At 47.1% G+C, this 19697-nt stretch overlaps 1 protein-coding gene across 6 annotated transcripts in view; it reads left to right on the plus strand.

Annotated features, from left to right (window-relative positions):
- The first annotated feature begins 2459 nt into the window (after nt 1–2459).
- Nucleotides 2460–19697, plus strand: part of Ppp1r3g (protein phosphatase 1 regulatory subunit 3G) — a 38534-nt gene continuing 21296 nt past the window's right edge. Inside the window, exons 1-6 of one of the 6 annotated variants that reach the window (XM_060372577.1) lie at nt 2460–2577; nt 3605–3688; nt 4260–4386; nt 5208–6209; nt 9783–12377; nt 13059–15149. In XM_060372577.1, coding sequence (XP_060228560.1) covers nt 13537–14559 — 1023 coding nt within the window. In that variant the 5' untranslated portion in view covers nt 2460–2577; nt 3605–3688; nt 4260–4386; ... (1 more) ...; nt 9783–12377; nt 13059–13536 and the 3' untranslated portion in view covers nt 14560–15149. Of the gene's footprint in view, nt 2578–3604; nt 3689–4259; nt 4387–5207; nt 6210–9782; nt 12378–13058; nt 15150–19697 lie in introns of those variants that run through there. The other 5 variants (XR_009587672.1, XM_060372576.1, XM_060372578.1 and 2 more) reach the window with 5 other exon arrangements.

Below are 19697 nucleotides of genomic sequence, written 5' to 3' on the forward strand. Positions count from 1 at the left end.
TCACTCTTTGCTCTTGACGTGATGTGACTGGTTGGTTGTTTGAGTTCCTGCCTTGACATCCTCTTCACAGACTATGGTTGGAGCTGTAAGCTGAGTGAACTCTCTCTTCCTTAAGTTGCTTTTGGTTGGGGTGTTTTTTCACAGCAACAGGAATGAGAATAGAACTATTGGAGGGTGCGTTGGCTTATTCTAGGTTTATTCTTTAAGTTTATTTCCTCATGTAATGCATTTGCATCTGGAGGAGAGGTAGAGCAGCATATATAAACTTACTAACGATGAGTCTCTTCTGGTTCCCCACACATTTCTTTCTAGACCTTTTATAGACTTTTTTTTTTTATCCACTAGCCTATATACTAGTGGGTTTCATTATGGCAGTTTTATACATAATTTGATTTGTATTTCCTTCTTCCTCTTCCATCCCCTTTGTGCCGTTTCCACCCAAAGCAGTTTTTTTTTTCTAATTTCATGGCACATGGATTCAATCACCCCTCTTCTTCCTCAAAACCTTCATTTCCCTTCTCACAGTTCCCTTTTGTTTTAGTTTCCTTTCTGTTGCCGTGATAAAGCACCCTGATGAAAATCAACTTAGAGAGAAAGGATTTGTTTGGCTTACACTTCCAGGTCGCAGTCTACCACTGGAGGGAAGTTGGGGGAGGAACTCAAGACAGGAAGCTTAGCAGAAATGGTTACCTGCTTGCTGGTTTGCTCAGGGCAGCATCTATGTATCTATCTATGCATCTATGTATGTATGTATGTATGTATGTATGTATGTATCTATCTATCTATCTATCTATCTATCTATCTATCTATCTATCTATCTATCTAATCTCAGGACCACCTGCCCAGGAATAGTACTGCCCACAGTGGATGAGCCCTCCTACATCAATTAATTAACAATAAAGTAAATCTCCTACAGACACGCTGATAGGCCAATCTAATCTTGAGCTACTAAAAAAAATCTAGCTAGGCATTAGCAATCTCTGATTGTTCTATAACAAACTGCCTGAGACCCAGTGACTTAACAACAATTAAAATGTCGTGCTTTACGGGTTTCCAGAGCTTGAAAATTGGGAGTGCTTTATTAAAGTGTTCCTGGCCCGCTTTCTCAAGAGGTTGCAGAAAAGGTGTTGGTCGGGGCTGCAGTCACCTGAGAGCTAGCCCCTGCCTAGGAGCACTCCCACTGCTCTGTCACGTGACAGGCATATTGATGCCCATGGCCCTCACGGCAGGATGGCTGGCAGCCACAGAGCAGGGAGAGGGGCAGGAAGCCTCAGCACCTTCCACGACACACTATCATGTCTACCTTCTCCTCTTTTTTTTTTTTTTAATATTTTTTATTTATTTAACTTTATTTCATGTGCATTAGTGTGAAGGTGTCAAATCCCTTGGGATTACAGACAGTTGTGAGCTGCCATGTGGGTGCTGGGAATTGAACCCAGGTCCTTTGGAAGAGCAGGCAGCGCACTTAACCACTGAACCATCTCTTCAGCCCCTTACCTTCTCCTCTTGATTGCACAGGTCGTTAGAGGTTTGTGAACACAAGGGGGTAAAAATTGCTTTGGATTGTCTAGGGAATGACCATCACATAGAGAAATGTGATGAATTTGATTTTTTTGGCTTGTGGAAATTCTATCTAGAAAAATGACAAATCTCAGTATACAGTCTATTTATTTTTTAATTTAATTTAATTTATGTATTTATTTATTACAATTTATTCACTTTGTATCCCTGCTGTAGCCCTCTCCATCATCTTCTCCCAGTCCTACCCACCCTCCCTCTTCTCCCCCTATGCCCTTTCTCTAATTTCCTGAAAGGGGAGGACCTCCTCCCCTTCTATCTGACCCTACTTTATCAGGTCTCATTAAAACTGGTTGCATCATCTTCCTCTGTAGCCCGGCAAGGTTGCACCCCTCAGGGGGAGGTGAACAAAGAGCCAGCCACTGAGTTCATGTCAAAGACAGCCCCTGTACCCCTTACTTTCCTTTTTCTTTTTACTAGCACATATGTAGTACACAAATCATGAGTGCATTGTGACGTTTTAATACATGTGCGTAATGGACTTTGCTCAGATTCACCTCCATTATCTGCTCTTGACCCTTTTCCAAGTAGCCTCTCTACTTCCATGTCTATAAACTGTAGATTCCATATTCTCTCTCTCTCTCTCTCTCTGTGTGTGTGTGTGTGTGTGTGTGTACATGCATGCTACATTTTCCTTCATCTATTCATTCATTAACAGGTTCCTAGGATATTGGGATAATGACAATAGTGCCACAATGTTATGGGTGTACATCATTTTTTTTCATAGAAAGTAATTAATTCACTATGACATTTTCATACTGTGATAGTTTGAATAAAAATAGCCCTCATAGGCCCATAGGGAGTTAGGAGGTGTGGACTTGTTGGAGTAGGTGTGGCTTTGTTGGAGATTTCAAATGTTCAAACCAGGCCCATTGTCACTCTTTGTTCCTGCTACCTGCTGATCTGGATGTAGAACTCTCAGCTCCCTCTCCAGCACCGTGTCTGCCTGCATGCTGCCATGCTTCCCACCGTGATCATAATGGACTAAACCTCTGAATCGTAAGTCAGCCCCAGTTAAATGAGTTGCTGTGGTCATGGTGTCTCTTCAGCAATAGAAGCCTTAACTAAGACACAGACCCATGTGATATTGTACTTTGCTGAAGAGAGTGGGAGAAAGAGAAGTTAATGGAATACATGTGAAATGAAAGCAGAAATGGGAGCTATCTGGAGTAAGGAAGAGAACCCATTAGAGGGGACAGGGTACACAGGTAAAGGTTTAATCCCAGTAAGATTTAACTGATACACACAGGATCAAAATAGATCTCACAGTACTTTGGAGCGATTTGTTTTGAGAAATTTTAATCGTTACAATAATAGAAAATAAAATTCTTAACCATCAATATATTGAATATTAATATAATATGTAGTGTGAGGATTTATGGTGTGTGAAAAATAACTTGTTGATACTTGGAAATGGAAAAATTGCATCGATCAGTTAACTTTCACTTAGTTTGAACCTTTCAAGAAAGCCCTGCACTTACCACAGTGATGGGTGTGGGATGGGAAACTGCTTGAAAGAGGATTGCCATTTTATTTCCCCCAGACAGCTATGCCACGTGCCCACACTCAGATTTATTTTAGGCTTGTGTTCACCTCTTTCTGAGCCAGGGATTCTGGGCATCTACTTGTGGCTATAGTACTGTGGTCTCTGTACCCTCACACCACAAGGGTCAAAGTTGAAGCTCTGGTCTGTTTTGGACTGTGATGAAAACATGGTCTCTAGAGAGAGCTAAGAAAGGTAAACTCGGTGAAAGGTTCCCACAGCAGCAAAAGCGCAGAAACATCTGGGACAGGAAGGAGGCAGCCCTGGGACCATAAACAGTATGAGTGCCACTGTTTACTGTCCCGACTTCAGAGTGCGTAGCTATTGATCACTAGCAAGTGTAAACTTTGGAGTACAAAAAGTGTGATCAGCTAGGAGAAAACACACGTCAAAATACCTGTTTATGTCTTTGATCCCAATGTCCCATGACTTCTGGGCTCTGTTCTGTCGCATTGCATTCTTGTCTTTGTGTCTTGTTTCCAGGCTCAGGCATTCAGAGCCTGCTGCTGTTACTTAACCACAGTGGAAAGAGGAGTTTGACACAGAAAGAAGGTCAGAGAGGTGAAGGTGAGGGGAACTACCCAATCAACCCCAGTTTAGCGAGTACCTACTGTGTGCCAAGTTTTATGTGTCTTATCAGCTACATATTTTATGTAATTGTTTATGTATCATTTCCATTCCATTCCCAGACACCAGGATTCCCAGACACCCAGGACAGGACTCTCAGCCTATTTTATTGACAGCTTGGTCTCAAACCCAGCCAGAGGAACGTCTCTAGCTGGGTTTGTAATCTAGCAGTCTGGAGGATTACTGCAAATTCAAGACCAAACCCTGAGAGAAGAAGGAGGAGGAAGAAAAGGAGAAGGAGAAGGGAGAGTAGAAGAAGGGTGTGGTTTCTCTGTGGTTGTTGCCGGTAATCAGTTGGCATGCAACTGTGTTAAAATAGTGATGGCATTGCACTAAAAAGTAATAGGAGCAAACGCTCTCGGCAGCACACAGTGGGCTCCATGTGGGCTTCCCTGTTCACAGCACCCCCAGCAGGCCCCAACTCACTGCTGAGGAGACCACAGCTCAGGGAGCACATGTGGCTTGCAAACATGGCTGTACTGGGCATAAACTCAGGTCTTCTGTCTTCCAGGATTTTAGTTTAGACAAAACCTCCTATGTTACACTCTGGAGGAGTTACAAAGACCGGTGCCGACACTGGTGATGATGGGGACAGCCTGATGATGGTGACAGCGGTGATGATGGCGACCGTGGTAGAGGTATTGCTGGTGATTTTGTTGAGGCCATGGTGTGGTAGTGATGGTGACAGCCGTGATGATGAATTGGTTGTTTTGCTGTGGAGTTCTTTGACCAAGCAAAAAAAAAAAAAAAAAAATCTTACAAAATTTTAATACATAAGAGAAGGTAAAAATTCAAATCCTCAGATTTGGAGCAGAACTCAGAGCCTTGCAGTCTCAGCTCACATTCTCCCAGGAGTTCTTGGGATGCTTTTCAGAAAATGACCTAAGGCAGACAGGATGATGATATGCTTGACATCAGGCATGAGTCGATAGGAATTTGACCCATATCTGGTACATGTATGTGACTGGTATCAGAGCAGGGCTGGGCAAGACTCTCTATCAGGGTACCAGAGGATTAGAGAAGGGTCATGCCAGATGTCAACACTGATCTGGAAAGGAAAGGATAGACATGGCTTGTACTATGACAGCAAGAAGACTGGGCACAGAAATGAGATTATGTGGCTAAAGGTAGCCACAAGAGGGAAGAAGTCAAACATTGCCATGAAGCCAGGTGTAGCAATGATGAATGCTACAACAGCTTTTCAGTCTTAACATTTTTTTTTTAGATCATGCTAACATATACAAGACATAATATTTTTACCTGATTTGCTTTTTAAGTTTCCTGAAGCTTCTAGGAACACTTTAAAAATACAGTTTGCAAATATTACAGGTCTTGGAATGTTTAGGGCAGTGTATCACAACAAAGACATTCTGCTTAAAACACTAATGGCTGTCTCATTGAGCCTTCTCTTGGCACCAGATCACATGATGATGCCAAGAACCCCTGTTTTTCTTTACAGTGCTGCCGATGGAACCCAGGATCCTTCAAATGCTAGCTAGGCAAACACCCCACTACTGAGATACATCTTCAGAATATTTTGTATGATTTTTTATTTTAAGTCAGTGTCTCACTGAGTTTCTTAGACCAATCTAGAACTCACCTCCAGGCAGAGTGAACTGAATTTGCCAACTTTCCCCCTCGGCCTTCCAAGTAGGTGAGATTGCAATTCTATGCACCTGGCCCAGCTCTCTTCCTTGTTGTAATGTCATCGTCACATGGACTTCCTTCTCATGACATCATCTAGTCTTTGTTACCTCTCCAAACTAGACCTCTAAAACCCACTGCATGCCAGGTATGCCGGTACAAATCTGAAATCTCAGCACTAGGGAGGTAGAGGAGTTAAAGTCCACTCCCCGTTACATAATTTGAAGCTAGCCTGGGATAAATGAGATTGTGTTTCAAAAGTAGCAACAAATTCACTAGGCACTAAGCAATATTTATTGGGTAAAGAATTTGCTGTGAAAGCTTGAAGACCAGATTTTGGATCCCGAGTTGCACATAAAAAGCCAGGCATATCTCACTCTTTGCCTGGGCAGCTCAGGAGAGCTGGCCCTGGGGTTGTGAGTGCAGGAGAGCTCTCCCTGTCTCTCCCCTGGCAGTATTGAAGACCTGGCCCCATTGGCCTGGGTGCAGGAGAGCTGTTGGGCTGACCAACTCAGCTACCACCCAGGCCCAGATCCTGGGCTTTGAGTTGGCCCACCCCAATATCTACCCCACCCATGAGCTGTTGGAATCTATAAAGGTGTGAGTCCTGTGGAAACAAAGCTGCAGGATCTCCATGACTCAGGGAAACAGCAAGATATACAAGAGGTGTCTTTGTGAAGGCTTTAATATTGATGGGGTTCCTGAAGTCAGAGTGCTTGAACCAGACCAATGACTCACAGGAATGAACATTTGCAAGTAAGATCTTTGGACAAAGGATATACTATGTGACACACTGTGACACACCACAGCTTCCACGGTGAGATATTTTAATTTAATTTTATTATATTTTGGGAGGAAGGATTACAAGGGTGGAAGGCTGATATGGAGGACTGGGAAATGAGTAGGGCTGGGATGCATGATGTGAAATTCACAAAGAACCAATAAAAAATTACAATTAAAAAATAAAAAGCAGTTAATCTTAAAAAAAAAGTCAAACACAGTGGCATTTTTCTATAATTGAAGCATTGGGAGACAGAATCAGGAGGATCCCAGGGGTTTTGTTGGCCAGCCAGTCTAGCCAAAGCTCCAGGTTCAGTGAGAAACTCTGTCTCAAAAAATAAGGTACAGGGGCTGGAGAGATGGCTCAGAGAACAATAGCTGTTCTTCTAAAGGTCCCAAGTTCAATTCCTAGCAACCACATGGTAGCTCATAACCATCTTTAGTGAGATTGGGTGCCCTCTTCTGGCATCAGGCAGAACAGTGTATAAATAATAAATAAAATAAATCTTAAAAAAACAAATAAGGTACAAAGCAATTAAGGAAGATGTTAACCTCTGGCCTGTGTGCATGTGTACAAGCATACACACACACACACACACACATACACACACACACACACGCAGATACAGAGAGAGAGAGAGACTAAAGCTAAGAAAAGGAACATAGATTTGGGGACTCGACACATGAGCTCAGGAGGACTGGGCAACTAGAACAACCTACTTCCCCTCTCAGTACCCTGTTACTGGGTACTGTAATGTTCCCTGTCTCATGAGGCTATATAGGAGGGTAAGAAATGAGCATTTAGAACCTGGGGAGATGGCCCAGTGGGGAACACACTGGTTTTGCAAGCACAAGGACCAAGTTCAGATCCCAGCATCCATGTAAACGCCAGGAGGGCATGGCAGCCCGCCTATAAGCCCAATGCACGGGAGATGGAGATAGAAGATCTGCAGAGCAAGATAGATGAACTGAACTGAATAATCCGGTTACACACACACACACACACACACACACACACGCAGTACTGGGGTATGTGTGAGTGTAGTAACCAGCACGTGATGATCAGTAGGCACTAACTGTACTAGATACCATTCAAGTCCTAGCTCTAAGGGGCTGGCTGAATGTCTTTGTTTAGACAAATCAGTTGAATGGCTCTCTCTTGGCATTATTTTCTGAGGTCTTAACCAGGCCCCTGGCATGTATGTGAGAAAAAAAAAAAAAAAGGATCCAGAAAAACCAGGTCATGATTTCTCAAATGCATTGCAAGTTTACTATTTTGTCTCACTACAGTTGTGTTGATAAATGGAACCTGAAGAGCTATAGAATTTGATCCCTTCAGGTTACAAGGCATTTTTTTCCCATTGCTGAATTTCAGCCCCTGAAAAATCACTGTTACTTTAACCTGAACAAGTTCAAAAATCTAAAGAAGCTTCAAAAATCTAAAGTCCATAAAAGTATTTCTAAAATGCTTCTGTTCTTAAAAAAAAAAAAACTAAAAATTTTACAATATTAAAAATAAGTGCTGTGCTGGGTCTGGTGGCTCATACCTTTAATACCAATACTTGGAAGGCAGGGGCAGGAGGATTTCTGTGAGTTTGAGACTAGCCTGGTCTACAAAATGAGTTCCAGGACAGCCAGGGCTGTTACACAGAGAAACCCTGTCTTGAAAAACCAAAAACACATACGTACATACATACATACATACATACATACATACACACATAATGTGCCAGGTATGGTGTCATGGGCCTTTAATCTCAGTATTTCAGAGGCAGAAGCTGGTGGGTCTCTGTGAGTTTGAGGCCAGCCTGGTCTACAGAGTGAGTTCCAGGATAGCCTGTTCCAGGACAGTTCCAGAGAGACATTGTCTCAAAAAACAAGCAAACAAAAACCACAACCAAAACCAAAATACTTCAACATATTATGAATAGAGTAATACAGGAAAGATTCCATTCTCTTGGGAGCCATGATTCAGTCTGAGAATTAAATTCACAAAGTACAGATCAACAGAGAGGCATTATAAACCTTTATTTACAGTTGCTCGTCTACTTTTATTAATGTATGGGTGTTCTGCTTGCATGCCTGGTGCCGGAGTATAGCAGAAGGGGAAGCCGGGTGCCTGGGAGTGGCGTTACACACTTCTGTGAGCTGTGGGTGCTGTGCCTCGAGCCTGCGTCCTCGGCAAGAGGATCTTATTTAACGTGACCATGCTGATGTGTGTGCAGAGGCCTGCATGTCTGAGAAATGGAGTCCTAAAGAAGTTAATGATCTGGGGCTTATGTGCCTTCTGTGTATGTGTACGTTCACACGTGTGTGGGTGCATGTGTTTACACACGTGTGTGGAGGCCCAAAGCTGACATTGGGCATCTTCCTTGGTTGCTCTCCACCAAACAGATAGACATAGAGATTCTTTTTTTGGGGTGGGTGGGTGGGTGGAGGAGACAGCTTTATTATGTAGCCCTGGCTGTCCTATTATTCAGTAATGCCTCTGCCTTCTGAGTGCTGGGGTTAAAGGTGCGCACCATCACACCCTGACTTCCACACTGAAGCAAGGCCTCTCCCTGAGCCCAGGGTTCACAGAATCCAGGTACACTGGCTAGCCAGCTTGCCCTGGGCATCTCCTGTCTCTGCTGGGATTACAGCAGCAGCCACACCCGCCAAACTTTTACACACGTGCTGGGCATCCCAACGTCAGATTTTAAACCTTTGCATCAGGTGCTTTATCCACAGGACCATCACCCAGCCCCCCTCATGTACCCACTTCAACAAAGAACAGTGATGAGAGTGTGAGCCACCTCCTCTTCGCCCTGACTGGTTTAGGCTGAGCGCTTCTTATTTTGCGGTTCCATTAATGAAAATGACTAACGCCGCTTAACGACATAGCTGGAGTGCCACCTGCAGTTCTCCAGGCTGGAGTTGCTTTAAGGCTGTTGTTGTTGGTTAGGCTGGGCCCTGTCTACGTGCCTTTGCCCTCCTTATGCCATCTCAGATTGGAAGAGCGGGACAGGTTGTGAAATAGCTGACATAATAGGCCTGCCGTCTGACTTTGGCAGCTGTAAGGCTTCGTGTGACACTTGACCAAGTCAGTGCAGGTTTTGGCTTACTCACTCATAATTTTTGTTGTGAGGCAGTGTCGTCAGGTAAGCAGCTGAACTGCCCCCAGGTTGCACAAGTGTGGCCTGTGACCCAGCTAAAACAATTTGGTGGTTTGGTTTGAGGATGCCAGCCATGGGTTCAGACCACATCATTTTTGTTTTTAATGCGAAGGGGAATTTTCTTTTCTACTGACTTTCCTTGAACCATTTGAGACTTCCCAGGCCCCACACATGGAGACCAGATGATGCCAGCTCCAGCATTTTAGAGAGAAGCAGAAGGATCACAGGTTTGAGGCCAGCTTGTATTCTGTAGCAAGTACTACCTGACTCCTACAAAACAAAACAACAATAAAAAACAAGAGAACAAACAAACAAACAAACAAGAAAGTAGGAATCTGAAGGCCTGGAAGTAAATACTTTAGCAGCTGAGACATGTGATCATGTGATGTTTGTGGATGACCTAGCCACATATCAATAGACTAGATGGTCTAAATATTTAAAAATTTTTTTTTCAGGTTGTATCATCATTTGACTATGGGTGCTCACCAATTTACAGTGGGGTTTGGTCCCAGTACATCTACCGAATGCTGAAAATATCCCAAGTGGAACAATACATTGAATATACCTCATCTATTTCACACTTTGGTTCAGCAATGTGGTCTACACCGGACACCCAAACATCCAAACTCAAAATTGGAACTACAGTTTCTACCGAAAGTGTGCTGCTTTCACACCACCATGAACTAAAAGAACTGTTGTGGCTGTAAACATGATTTTGGTTTAGTCCCAGGTGTGGGATGTGGGACTGACTTTCAGATGGTCCATACCAGCCAATTATTTGCCTCATACAGGCTGAGAGGAGCTCTTTGCCAGCTCCAGACAGTTTAAACCTGAGGCCTCTGGAGAGAGAATAAATGCCAGAGCCCAGAGAGTGTGTAGTAGCTCTTGAGAAAGAACAAGGCTGCTGCTTCCCCCCTTCAGCTCCTGTTGCTGTTGTTGCAGTGGGACAAGAAATTGGAGATTCTTGAAACAAGGATTGTACTGGCTCCAAGGAACCCAATAACCCTAACCAGCAGGAAGCAGCTAAGAGAACTGTGCCCCCTCTCCCACTAAGCCTTTCTCCTACCTGGTATTGGGGTATTGGAAGGGATTGTGGTGGAGTAGGGAGAAAGAGATATAAAATATGTACATAAAAGAGATTTTTAAAAGTATGCCAACAAAGAAGCAAAAGCTGAGCCACCTCTATGTCATAGGCCATCTGTTTAACTTCTGGGAGCCAGAACAGATCACCTTGCCCTGTCTCAGAGAGGAAGACTGAGGGAAATGTCCTGTGTCTTACCCTCTCTGCTAGAAGACAGATAGGCAGTGGAAGCCAGAGACCACTATGTCTTCCAGACTATCCCCAAGCCTCCATGATGGATGAGTGAGGAGGTCGTTGTCTCTGCTCCTAAGGTCTTTCCTTTGTTTCTGGATATCATCCCTTACTCCTCTGCTCATCACCATCTCTGCAAGTTTACCCTTCTGCTTCTGCTTATCAGAGTTGCTCAAATCTCAGTCCAGATGTTTTGAGCTCTGGACCTACAGTAGTGTAATGAAAGCCCATGAAGCTCTTGCCTCACTGCTTTTAGTTGTGCAAAAAAGCACAAATTTTGGAGGTCAGATATCTAAGCAACACATTAGTCTCCCACTAGCCTTGCTGAAGATAACACCTCTGATATGTGGGTCATGATGATAATGTTGTCTAGGCTATTTTTCAGGGGAGAGAAGGCCACTTTTGTTGAAACCATTGACTCTTAAGGTGGGCTTGTTTGATGGGCCATTTCTTGCTACCACGGGACCAAAATCTCCATTCTCAGATCATGCTGATATCTTGTTTTCTGAACATATAAGTATCCTGTAAGGATCAACCGTGTATTACATCACTTCCAGTCACCTTTCCCTAAATCTGGTCCCCCACCCCACTTTAGTTTTTTTGAGACAGGGTTTCTCTGTGTGGCCCTAGCTGTCCTGGAACTCACTATGTAGACCACGCTGGCCTCAGACTCACAGAGACACACCTGCCTGTGCCTCCCAAGTGCTGGGATTAAAGGTGTGTGCTACCGTTGCCCCTATCTTTCTTAAATCTTAAATCACTCTGCTACATCCATAACCACCCTCCACCATGTCCTTTGGGAGGTTGTTAGAAGTTGGTCTGATGCATGTTGCTGGCCCTCAAGATCTGGATATGCCTATCCTTGTTTTGTAAACCTGCCTAAGATATACCTAATTGGTTGATTAATGGCCTATACCTGGGCAGGGCAGAATGAGATAGGCATGGCTAAGGTTCCTAGGATTTGGGGTGAGAACCACGGGAAACAGAAACAGATGGAAGGGAAGAGAGAAAGAAGGAGGATGCCATGATGGCTTATTGTGGAGAAGAAAACCCTTGGGCTCAGAGGAAGGACTCCAATAATGACATGAAAAGGCCCAGGTGAAGAATATAAGCAAGTACCATGGGATTATGGATGGAAGGTAGTCCAGAGAGCAATGATTAAGGCAGACGGCATTGGGTGGGGGCTGGGAGATGGATGGTGTGGTTATTGAGCCAGGGCAGGTGCAATATCTGCCCGGCCCAAGGTAAATAAGACAATTATAAATCTAACAGGGGTCTGTGTCTTATTGTTTGTGATAGCAGGTTAAATTATACCTCCGTGATAATCTTGGGGCTAATAATGAACATTATATAGCCCAACGTTTGCTTTATTTTATAATTTACAACAGGAGGTGGATTTGAGATTTGGCCTGAATCTATGAATATACTCTGTTTTGCAAAACTTATCATTTCAGTAACCAGCATCCTGCACCAGGGCAAAGAGTCCTGGTTCCATACCACGTACATTTAGCCTTTGCCCCTAGTTGCTGATATAGACCTCCTAAGACAGCTCAAAGGGAAGGGAAATTGGTCATCGATTATGCATTTGTTATTTTGTTATAACCAAATTTTATAAAGAGCTGCTTTTGGTAATACCTGAGTTCATGCTAACGAGGCCATTTAAACTGGCTACCCTAGGCAGCCAGCCCAGCTGATTACCAGAGAGAACCAGTGTTTGGAGGCTGACCTCCAGGAAGAGGTTAGTATTTTCTAAATTGTGGTCCCCAGAGCCCAGCCTTAGCATCTTCCTGTTAGAAATAATCTCAGGCACCACCTGGGCCTACCTGAATCCGATATGGGGGTGGGAGAGATGAGGGGTCGGGGTGGTGAGACAATGGTGATGAAGTTATCAGTTGAAGTTTGGTCAAGGCAAAGTTGGCCTGATGCCAGGACAGTGAGGTGTTCCCCCATCACCATCGATTAGACTTTGGCCCCAACCTCCCATAAGGCCTGAGGTGTATTAGCCTGGACTCCTTGGGGAGGAGACCCGCAGTCCGGGCAGGGGAGGAAGGATGCGTACGGGCTGCGGGAAAGCTCCCACTGTGGAGAGAGGTGCCAACGGCGGGACAAGGGGAGGGCCGCTACGTGCTCTAGTGCCCTGTGCAAATGGCCTCCCGCTGTTTGGTCTGGCCGCTGGGGTCTGCTCCCGGTGGGTTCCTGCTCTGTCCCGGCCCCCCAGCAGAGGTCACGGGGCAAGTAGGTGGGGCTGCAACCTCGGCCCAGCTTTTAGAAGCACCGAGGGGTAATTGCACAGCTGCGACCCGAGACATCTGAGGAATGAGGGGAAGGGGGGCAATTAGGATGAAAGGGAAGGGATGCGCCTCGCTCTGAAGGGCTGCGTGCTAGCGCCAATGACGTGCTGGTCTCTCGGATTCCCTAGGCCAGAGGCAGCCGGGATGTCCCCGCTGGGCAACAACCCTCCTCCGAAGACTCACTTCACTGGCTGGAAAACTTTGTCTACGCTCTGGGCTCTGAAAGTTGAGAGCCCTCCCTCCCCCTAGGAGTGGAACGGACGCTGCCTTGCTGAGGGGTGGATCAAGGCTAGCTTACGACCTTCAGAAAGTCTTAGTTTCCACCGCGGACCTAGCTTTCAGGTGTTCCGGCGGCCGCGACTCCCCGCCCCTGGCCCTCCCCTTGGGATCTAGCCCCAGGCCAGCATCCTCCTCCCTCTCGGTCCCGGGCAGCCGCAGCTAAAAGCGGGAGGCTCCCGGCTGAATCCACTCTCCGCTCTGGAGCCCGGCTAGGCTGAGCCAGGGAGGGCGAGCCCAGGCCCCTTCCGCGGCAGGGGTCGCTGAGTTTCCAGGGGAGTCTCCAACGCCGCGCCCCCTGCAGGACGAGTCCCGGGCCCGGATGCTGTCATGGAGCCCTCCGGGGAGCAGCTGCAAAGTTCCGAGGCGCGCAGCTCTTCCGGGGACCCCCGGACCGCGGAGGAGCTGTCGGTCCCCGAGGTCCTCTGCGTGGAGAGCGGCGCCTCGGAGGGCCCGATCCCCGACGCTCAGCTCCAGGACGAGCCCCAGTGTCCGCCGAGAGAGGCCGCCCTCCCGGAGGAGGGGTACCTCCGCCCTCGTGCGCGCTTCTTCTCTCTGCCCGCCGACCCCATCCTGCAGGCGGCCCGGCTCCTGCGGGGGCGGCAGCAGGAGGCGGGGCAGGCCGGCTCCGAGGGTGGCGGGCCGGCCGGGGACTGCTGCGCCAAGTGCAAGAAGCGCGTGCAGTTCGCAGACTCCCTGGGGCTGAGCCTGGCCAGCGTGAGGCACTTCAGCGAGGCGGAGGAGCCGCGGGTGCCGGCCGCCGTGCTCTCCCGCCTGCACAGTTTCCCGCTGCGCGCCGGGGACCTGCAGCAGCTGCTGACGGCGGCGGAGGGGCCCTCGCCCCCCCTGGCGCCGCCGCTGCCGCGCGTCCGCCTCCGACCCCTCTTCCAGCTCCCGGGGCCCGGCGCCGCGGAGGAGCGGCTGCGGCGGCAGCGAGTGTGCCTGGAGCGCGTGCGCTGCCCGCAGCCGCCGGGCGCCGACGTGACCGGCTCCGGCCGGGTCCTCAGCTCCCCCGGACCCAGGGCGGTGGCTGTGCGCTACACCTTCACGGAGTGGCGCAGCTTTCTGGACGTGCAGGCCGAGCTGCGTCCCGTGTCACCGCCGCCCCCGGGGCTGTCCGGGGACTCTCTGGCAGGGGTTGGGGACCGAGAGGAGGAGCCGGCCACCGAGCGTTTCTGCTTCACGCTGTGCCTGCCCCCGGGTCTGCAGCCCGGAGAAGGGGAGGACGCCGAGGCGAGGGACGTCGCTATCCACTTTGCCATCTGCTACCGCTGCGAACAGGGCGAATACTGGGACAACAACGACGGAGCCAACTACACCCTGCGCTATGTGTGTTCCACAGACCCTCTCTGAGGATGGGAGCCTCGGGACTGGGAAAGAGGCTGACCAGAACCTCCAGCAAGGGCTCTCCGGGGACCCTTAGCCGAGCGTCGCAGATTTAGCATTAACCGAGCTTGGAGCGAAAGGAGCCAAGTGTTAAACCATAAATTCTGAGCGAAGATCCACGCACCAGCAGGCGCAGCGGGTCTGGCAATGTTCTGATCCCTCACTCCTCTCATCGCTTCCACTGCCCTTTCTACTCGCCTTCTAGAATTCTCAGCCTGCATTGGGATAAGGAACACCCCAGCTCCCTGAGCTGAGGTTCTCTCTAAGAAAGGGGCTCTGGAACTCCGAGCCAGGATCTGTGACCTTGGAGATTTGTTTCTCACTTGAGATGTCCTTGCAGCTTAATGAAAACTGGCCGAGAAAGGACAAGGCATCCATGTCCACGTGGGAGAGGAAGGTCCTTCCTTACACGTGCAACCTTCACAGCCAGGCTGGAGTCTCAGAAGGCTAGGTGGGTGTCCTTTTAACTGGGCTCCGGAAACACCTGCCCCGACAGATGCTATTTTCTTCTGTGATTGGATACAAATGTTTAAGAAAGTAAAGGCCACGTGAACATACTTTCGCTCTGTGCTTCATGTTTTACCTTCTAAGGCTTTGGGGAGGCCGTGGCAACCCGGGGATGCTCAGCTGAGGACCCAGGCGCCGTGACAAGTAGGAAACACCAGAATTAAGTTTTCTCTTGCTACAGAATAGCCCAAGTTCCCCACACTGGGAAAAAGTGATCTTCAGAATGTTTTGTAAAAATGTGTTCAGTTCTTTGCCACAGCAAAATGTTGGACGAATTAAAATGCCAGAGGCCTTGGTTGTGAGCTGCAAGGCCCATTACATTCATCCCAAAGCCTTTTGTACATCAGAGCTGGTAATAGCGGCCATTGGCAGTCAGAGAAGCTGGCCTCTTGCAGGCGGAACTCCAAGTGCAGGGGTTGGGGCCCGGAGAAGTGGCTTACTTCTCAGGCATAAGGGGGAGTGGGGACTTGATGGTGACAAGGCCCGCCCAGCTCATGCTGTTCAGAACCTGACGGGGCAGGCACTCCGCAGTGCAGAACCCTAGACGTGGGGACCACCTTCGCGCACTGAGCATGGCTCCCTATGTCCAGGTCAGAGTGGGAGGGCATTCTGGGTGAAACCTTAGCTCCTTCCTTCCCACTCTTCCTGAGCAACTCATTTTCTTTAAAAAAAAAAAAAAGTATTACTGCAAATGCCCTGCACTTTCAAGTGCCAGGGAGCTGAGGAGCCGAGCATGAGCTAAAAGCTCCTTCTTCTTCTCCATGCTGTCTTAAATACCCCTCCTGCTCTTTAATCCTTGTCAGCTGGTTTCTTGCTCTGCTTCTTGACCTAGGGAAGTGGTGGCGTTCACCTTCAAGCCTAGCACCCTGGAAGCAGATACCTAAGTTTGAGGCCAGCCTTGTCTATAGAGACAGTTCTAGGACAGCCAAGGCTACACAGAATCCCCATCTCAAACAACAACAAAACGTGTTCTATTTTCTAGCACGTGGCTAACATAAATAATTAGTTTGGGATAATGGACTAAATTTAAGGCGATGAGGGGGATGTTTTTATGGTTCTATGGGTCAGCACAATTACCACAGGCCAAACATGACCCCAAAGTCTGTTTTCATAGAACTAGGACTTTTAAACCATGATTTTCACATGTTTAAACTTTTTTTTTTAAATTTTAAAGAACTATTACTTTGTGACATGAAAATTATATTAAAGTCAGATATAGTGGCACACATCTGTAACCCGAGCACTTAAGAGGCTAAAGTGGGATTGTCAAGAGTTTGAGGCCAGCCTTGGTCACCCAGAAAGACTACAGTAACAAGGGTTGAGTATGGTGGCTCATACCCGCGCTCCCAGGACTCTGGAAGCTTAAATAGGCTCATCACAGCTAGCTGGAGGCCAGTAGAATGAGATCTGGATTAGAAAAAAAAAAAAAAAAAAAAAAAAAAAAAAAAAAAAAAAAGGCTACCCAACAACAAAGGACAGTATTGTATGGCATTCAAACTTAACCCTCCACAAATATTTACTGCAACGTCCGGTGGGTGCCTCCTGCACGTACAGCGAAGTTAGGCAGATGCAAAGTGTAAAACATTTCTTCTCTGACCCTTTATAGGAAGCATGTCAGTACTGCTTACTATTTTTAAGGCCATATGCTGAGAACTACAATCCACGAGACAGTCCACCTTCTAGTGACACTTGCGGTTTAAAATCGTAAATATGGGCTGGGTGTGGCGGCACACACCTACAATTCCGGCACTTGGAGGCAGCTAGATCTTTGAGTTCCAGGCCAGCCTGGGCTACATAGTGAGGGATTCCTTCTCAAAAGAAAACAAATAGCAACATTTTTGTTGTTGTGGGAGGTGAAACCAAGGGTCTCAGATATATTAGGTTTGTAGATTAAGGGGTTAATGTCTCTAACACTGAGATACACCCTTAGCCTATAAGAAACACTTGTTTGTTTGTTGTGAATATGGGTGTTTTGCCTGCATGTGTTTCTGTGCCGCCTGAATGCCTTGTGTCTTCAGGAGCCGGAAGAGGGTGTGGGGTCCGCTGAGTTGTGAGTTGTGAGCCACCGCGTGGGTGCTGCAGATCGACCCTAGATCCTCTGGAAGAGCAGCCAGTGCTCTTGACTGCTGAACCATCTCTCCAAACCCTTAAGAAATATTTCATTTCATAAATATAAATGAGGTTGAAATACGATTTTGCTTTAAAATTGTTGCTTTGTTGTCATTTCAATCTGGGTGTAGTGTCGTTGACTAGTAATCTCTGTACTTAGAAGGTAATGAAAGAGGACTGGAGGCTCAAGGCCATCCTTGAAATAATATATATATATATATATGCTTATTTTGAAGGGAGGCTAATCCTAAGCAAAGCCACTAAGTATTTAAAAGTGTGTTGGCTATGGTCTGGGTGCCTTTCAGTGACCAGCCTGGTGTGCTGGTAATTTTTCTCCTCTGGGGCAGCTGCTCCCAGTGCCCACAATCGTGAATCAGGAAAAGATGCACACTCATCTCTGTTTCCTAGCCCCCTCTTTGCTCATGTATGTGCGCGTGATGTATGCATATGTGTGCTTGTCCCTGTGTCCATACACACACATGTGGAAGCCAGGGGTTGGCATCTGGTGTCCTCCTCTCCGGTTCTCCACTTTATCCTCTTTTTGGAGGCAAGGTCTCTCACTGAACTTGAGGCTCATCACTTGGCTAGACTGGCTGGCCAGTCAGTCTCCAGCACCTGTTTCCTGTTTCCGTTGTCCAAGGCTGAGGTGACAGCTGCACCCCATCGCACATTGTTATTATAAACAATGATGAAAATCCCAACCTTTCTATTCTACCAATAAGGACTCAGGAACCAGATGCTGGGGTGAAAACCTGCTAGCTCAGAGAGGCAGAGAAAGCAACAAGCTGACCTTCCTTCTCAGCTGAGGTCTAGATGGAAAAAAAAACCCAAAAGGCTAAGTAGCTCAGCTGAGAGCCCAGGAGGAAAAGGCCAAAAAGCCCAAGGCCGAAGGCTTGCTAGTTCAAAGCCCAAAATGCCAGGGATCTGAGCAGCTGAAGCCTAAGCTAAAACCAGAGCATGAGCTAAAAGCTCCTTCTCCTTCATGCTGTCTTAAATACCCCTCCTACTCTTTAATCTTTGTCAGCTGGTTTCTTGCTCTGCCTCTTGACCCAGGGTTAACTCTATTAGATCGGGTATACAGAAAGCTCTTGGACCTAACCTGAACCACATCATAATCACCTGTTTACAATAAAACAAAGTTCTTGGATCAAGGTGTATGTTAGGCCTCAACCAAACCACACAACAAACAGGGTTTTACAGTTCACAATTTTGGGGTTCACAATGGGATCAAATATCCTGCAACAGCTCTTGTCTTTTGAGATGGGGTTTCTTTGTGTGGTTTGACTGACCAGGCTGGCGTAGAACTCACAGAGATCTATGTGCCTCTGCCTCACAGCGTTCTTTTACATAGCTCAGGGGTCCAAAAGCAGGCCCTCATTCCAGCACGGAAAGCTCTGTACCAAGTGTGCCATATCCCCGCCTCATGTTCTTTTTCAGTCAATGAGACCCTAGCCCATTTATGGTGTCTTTCACATTCATGCTTTGCTTTCCCTCTCCAGTTAAACCTTTTTGGAAATATCCTCATAGGTACAGCTAGAGGTGTAATTGTAAACCTGCCAAGGTGGATAATGATGGTTAACCATTGCATCTAGTATGTGTGAAGGCCTAGATTTGATGCTCAGCACCACAAAATAAAGGGAGAGGGGAAGAGGAAGAAGTAGAGGAGGAGTTTAACAGTTGATTTCCCCAAAGAAAGGGAACATACCCCTTCAACACAAAATTTCCACAATGAAGCTGGTGCCCTTTGCCAGAAGATTCACCTTTATTTGACAAATGTAGTCATTCTGCATGAAAATGTAATAACGAAAAATCTTGTGCTGGGTTGTGGTGTTGCACACCTTTGAGACAGGTGGAGGTCTACAGAACAAGTTCCAGGACAGCCAAGGCTACACAGTGAAACCCCTTGAAAAACAACAACAACGAAAATCTTATCTAGCTCTAGTCATTAAAGACTATCTTCTTCCCTGTGACTTAATGACCCTGCCCTACATTAAAGAGAGATTCCAGAAGCTTCCTGGTCCATGAATCTCTGATTCAGGGGATGTTGGCTGGAAAATATGTTCTCTGAAGCAATGAAAGGAAGCCTGGAAGTTTCCATGGTACAACATGTTTCCCGAGGAAACTCCATGTTCATAAAGCAAGATGGGCAATCTATTTGAAGGCTTTGGGGTTGGGGAGGGGGATCAGTCTCATGCTCAGAGAGTAGTCACTGCACTCTGGGTGTCCAGGGAGCTCTGGGGACCAGGCATCTCTGTCCAGCAGCAGAGATGGTCACTGTTCCGAAGACCTGAGAGCGCTTGGGAGGGTGACTGTCTTATTATCCACAAACCTCTATTCTCAAAAGCCTGAGAATTTTCTCATAGTGTGTGTGTGTGTGTGTGTGTGTGTGTGTGTGTGTGTGTGTGTGCATGCATTGTAGCTGCAGGTTTCTATTCTGAGGTCTTTCCATCTGCTCCACCCTTCTTTTTCTGCTAGGCTATAGGATTTTC

The sequence above is a fragment of the Meriones unguiculatus genome, chromosome 19 (genome assembly GCF_030254825.1).
Source record: "Meriones unguiculatus strain TT.TT164.6M chromosome 19, Bangor_MerUng_6.1, whole genome shotgun sequence".
Lineage (NCBI taxonomy): Eukaryota > Metazoa > Chordata > Mammalia > Rodentia > Muridae > Meriones > Meriones unguiculatus.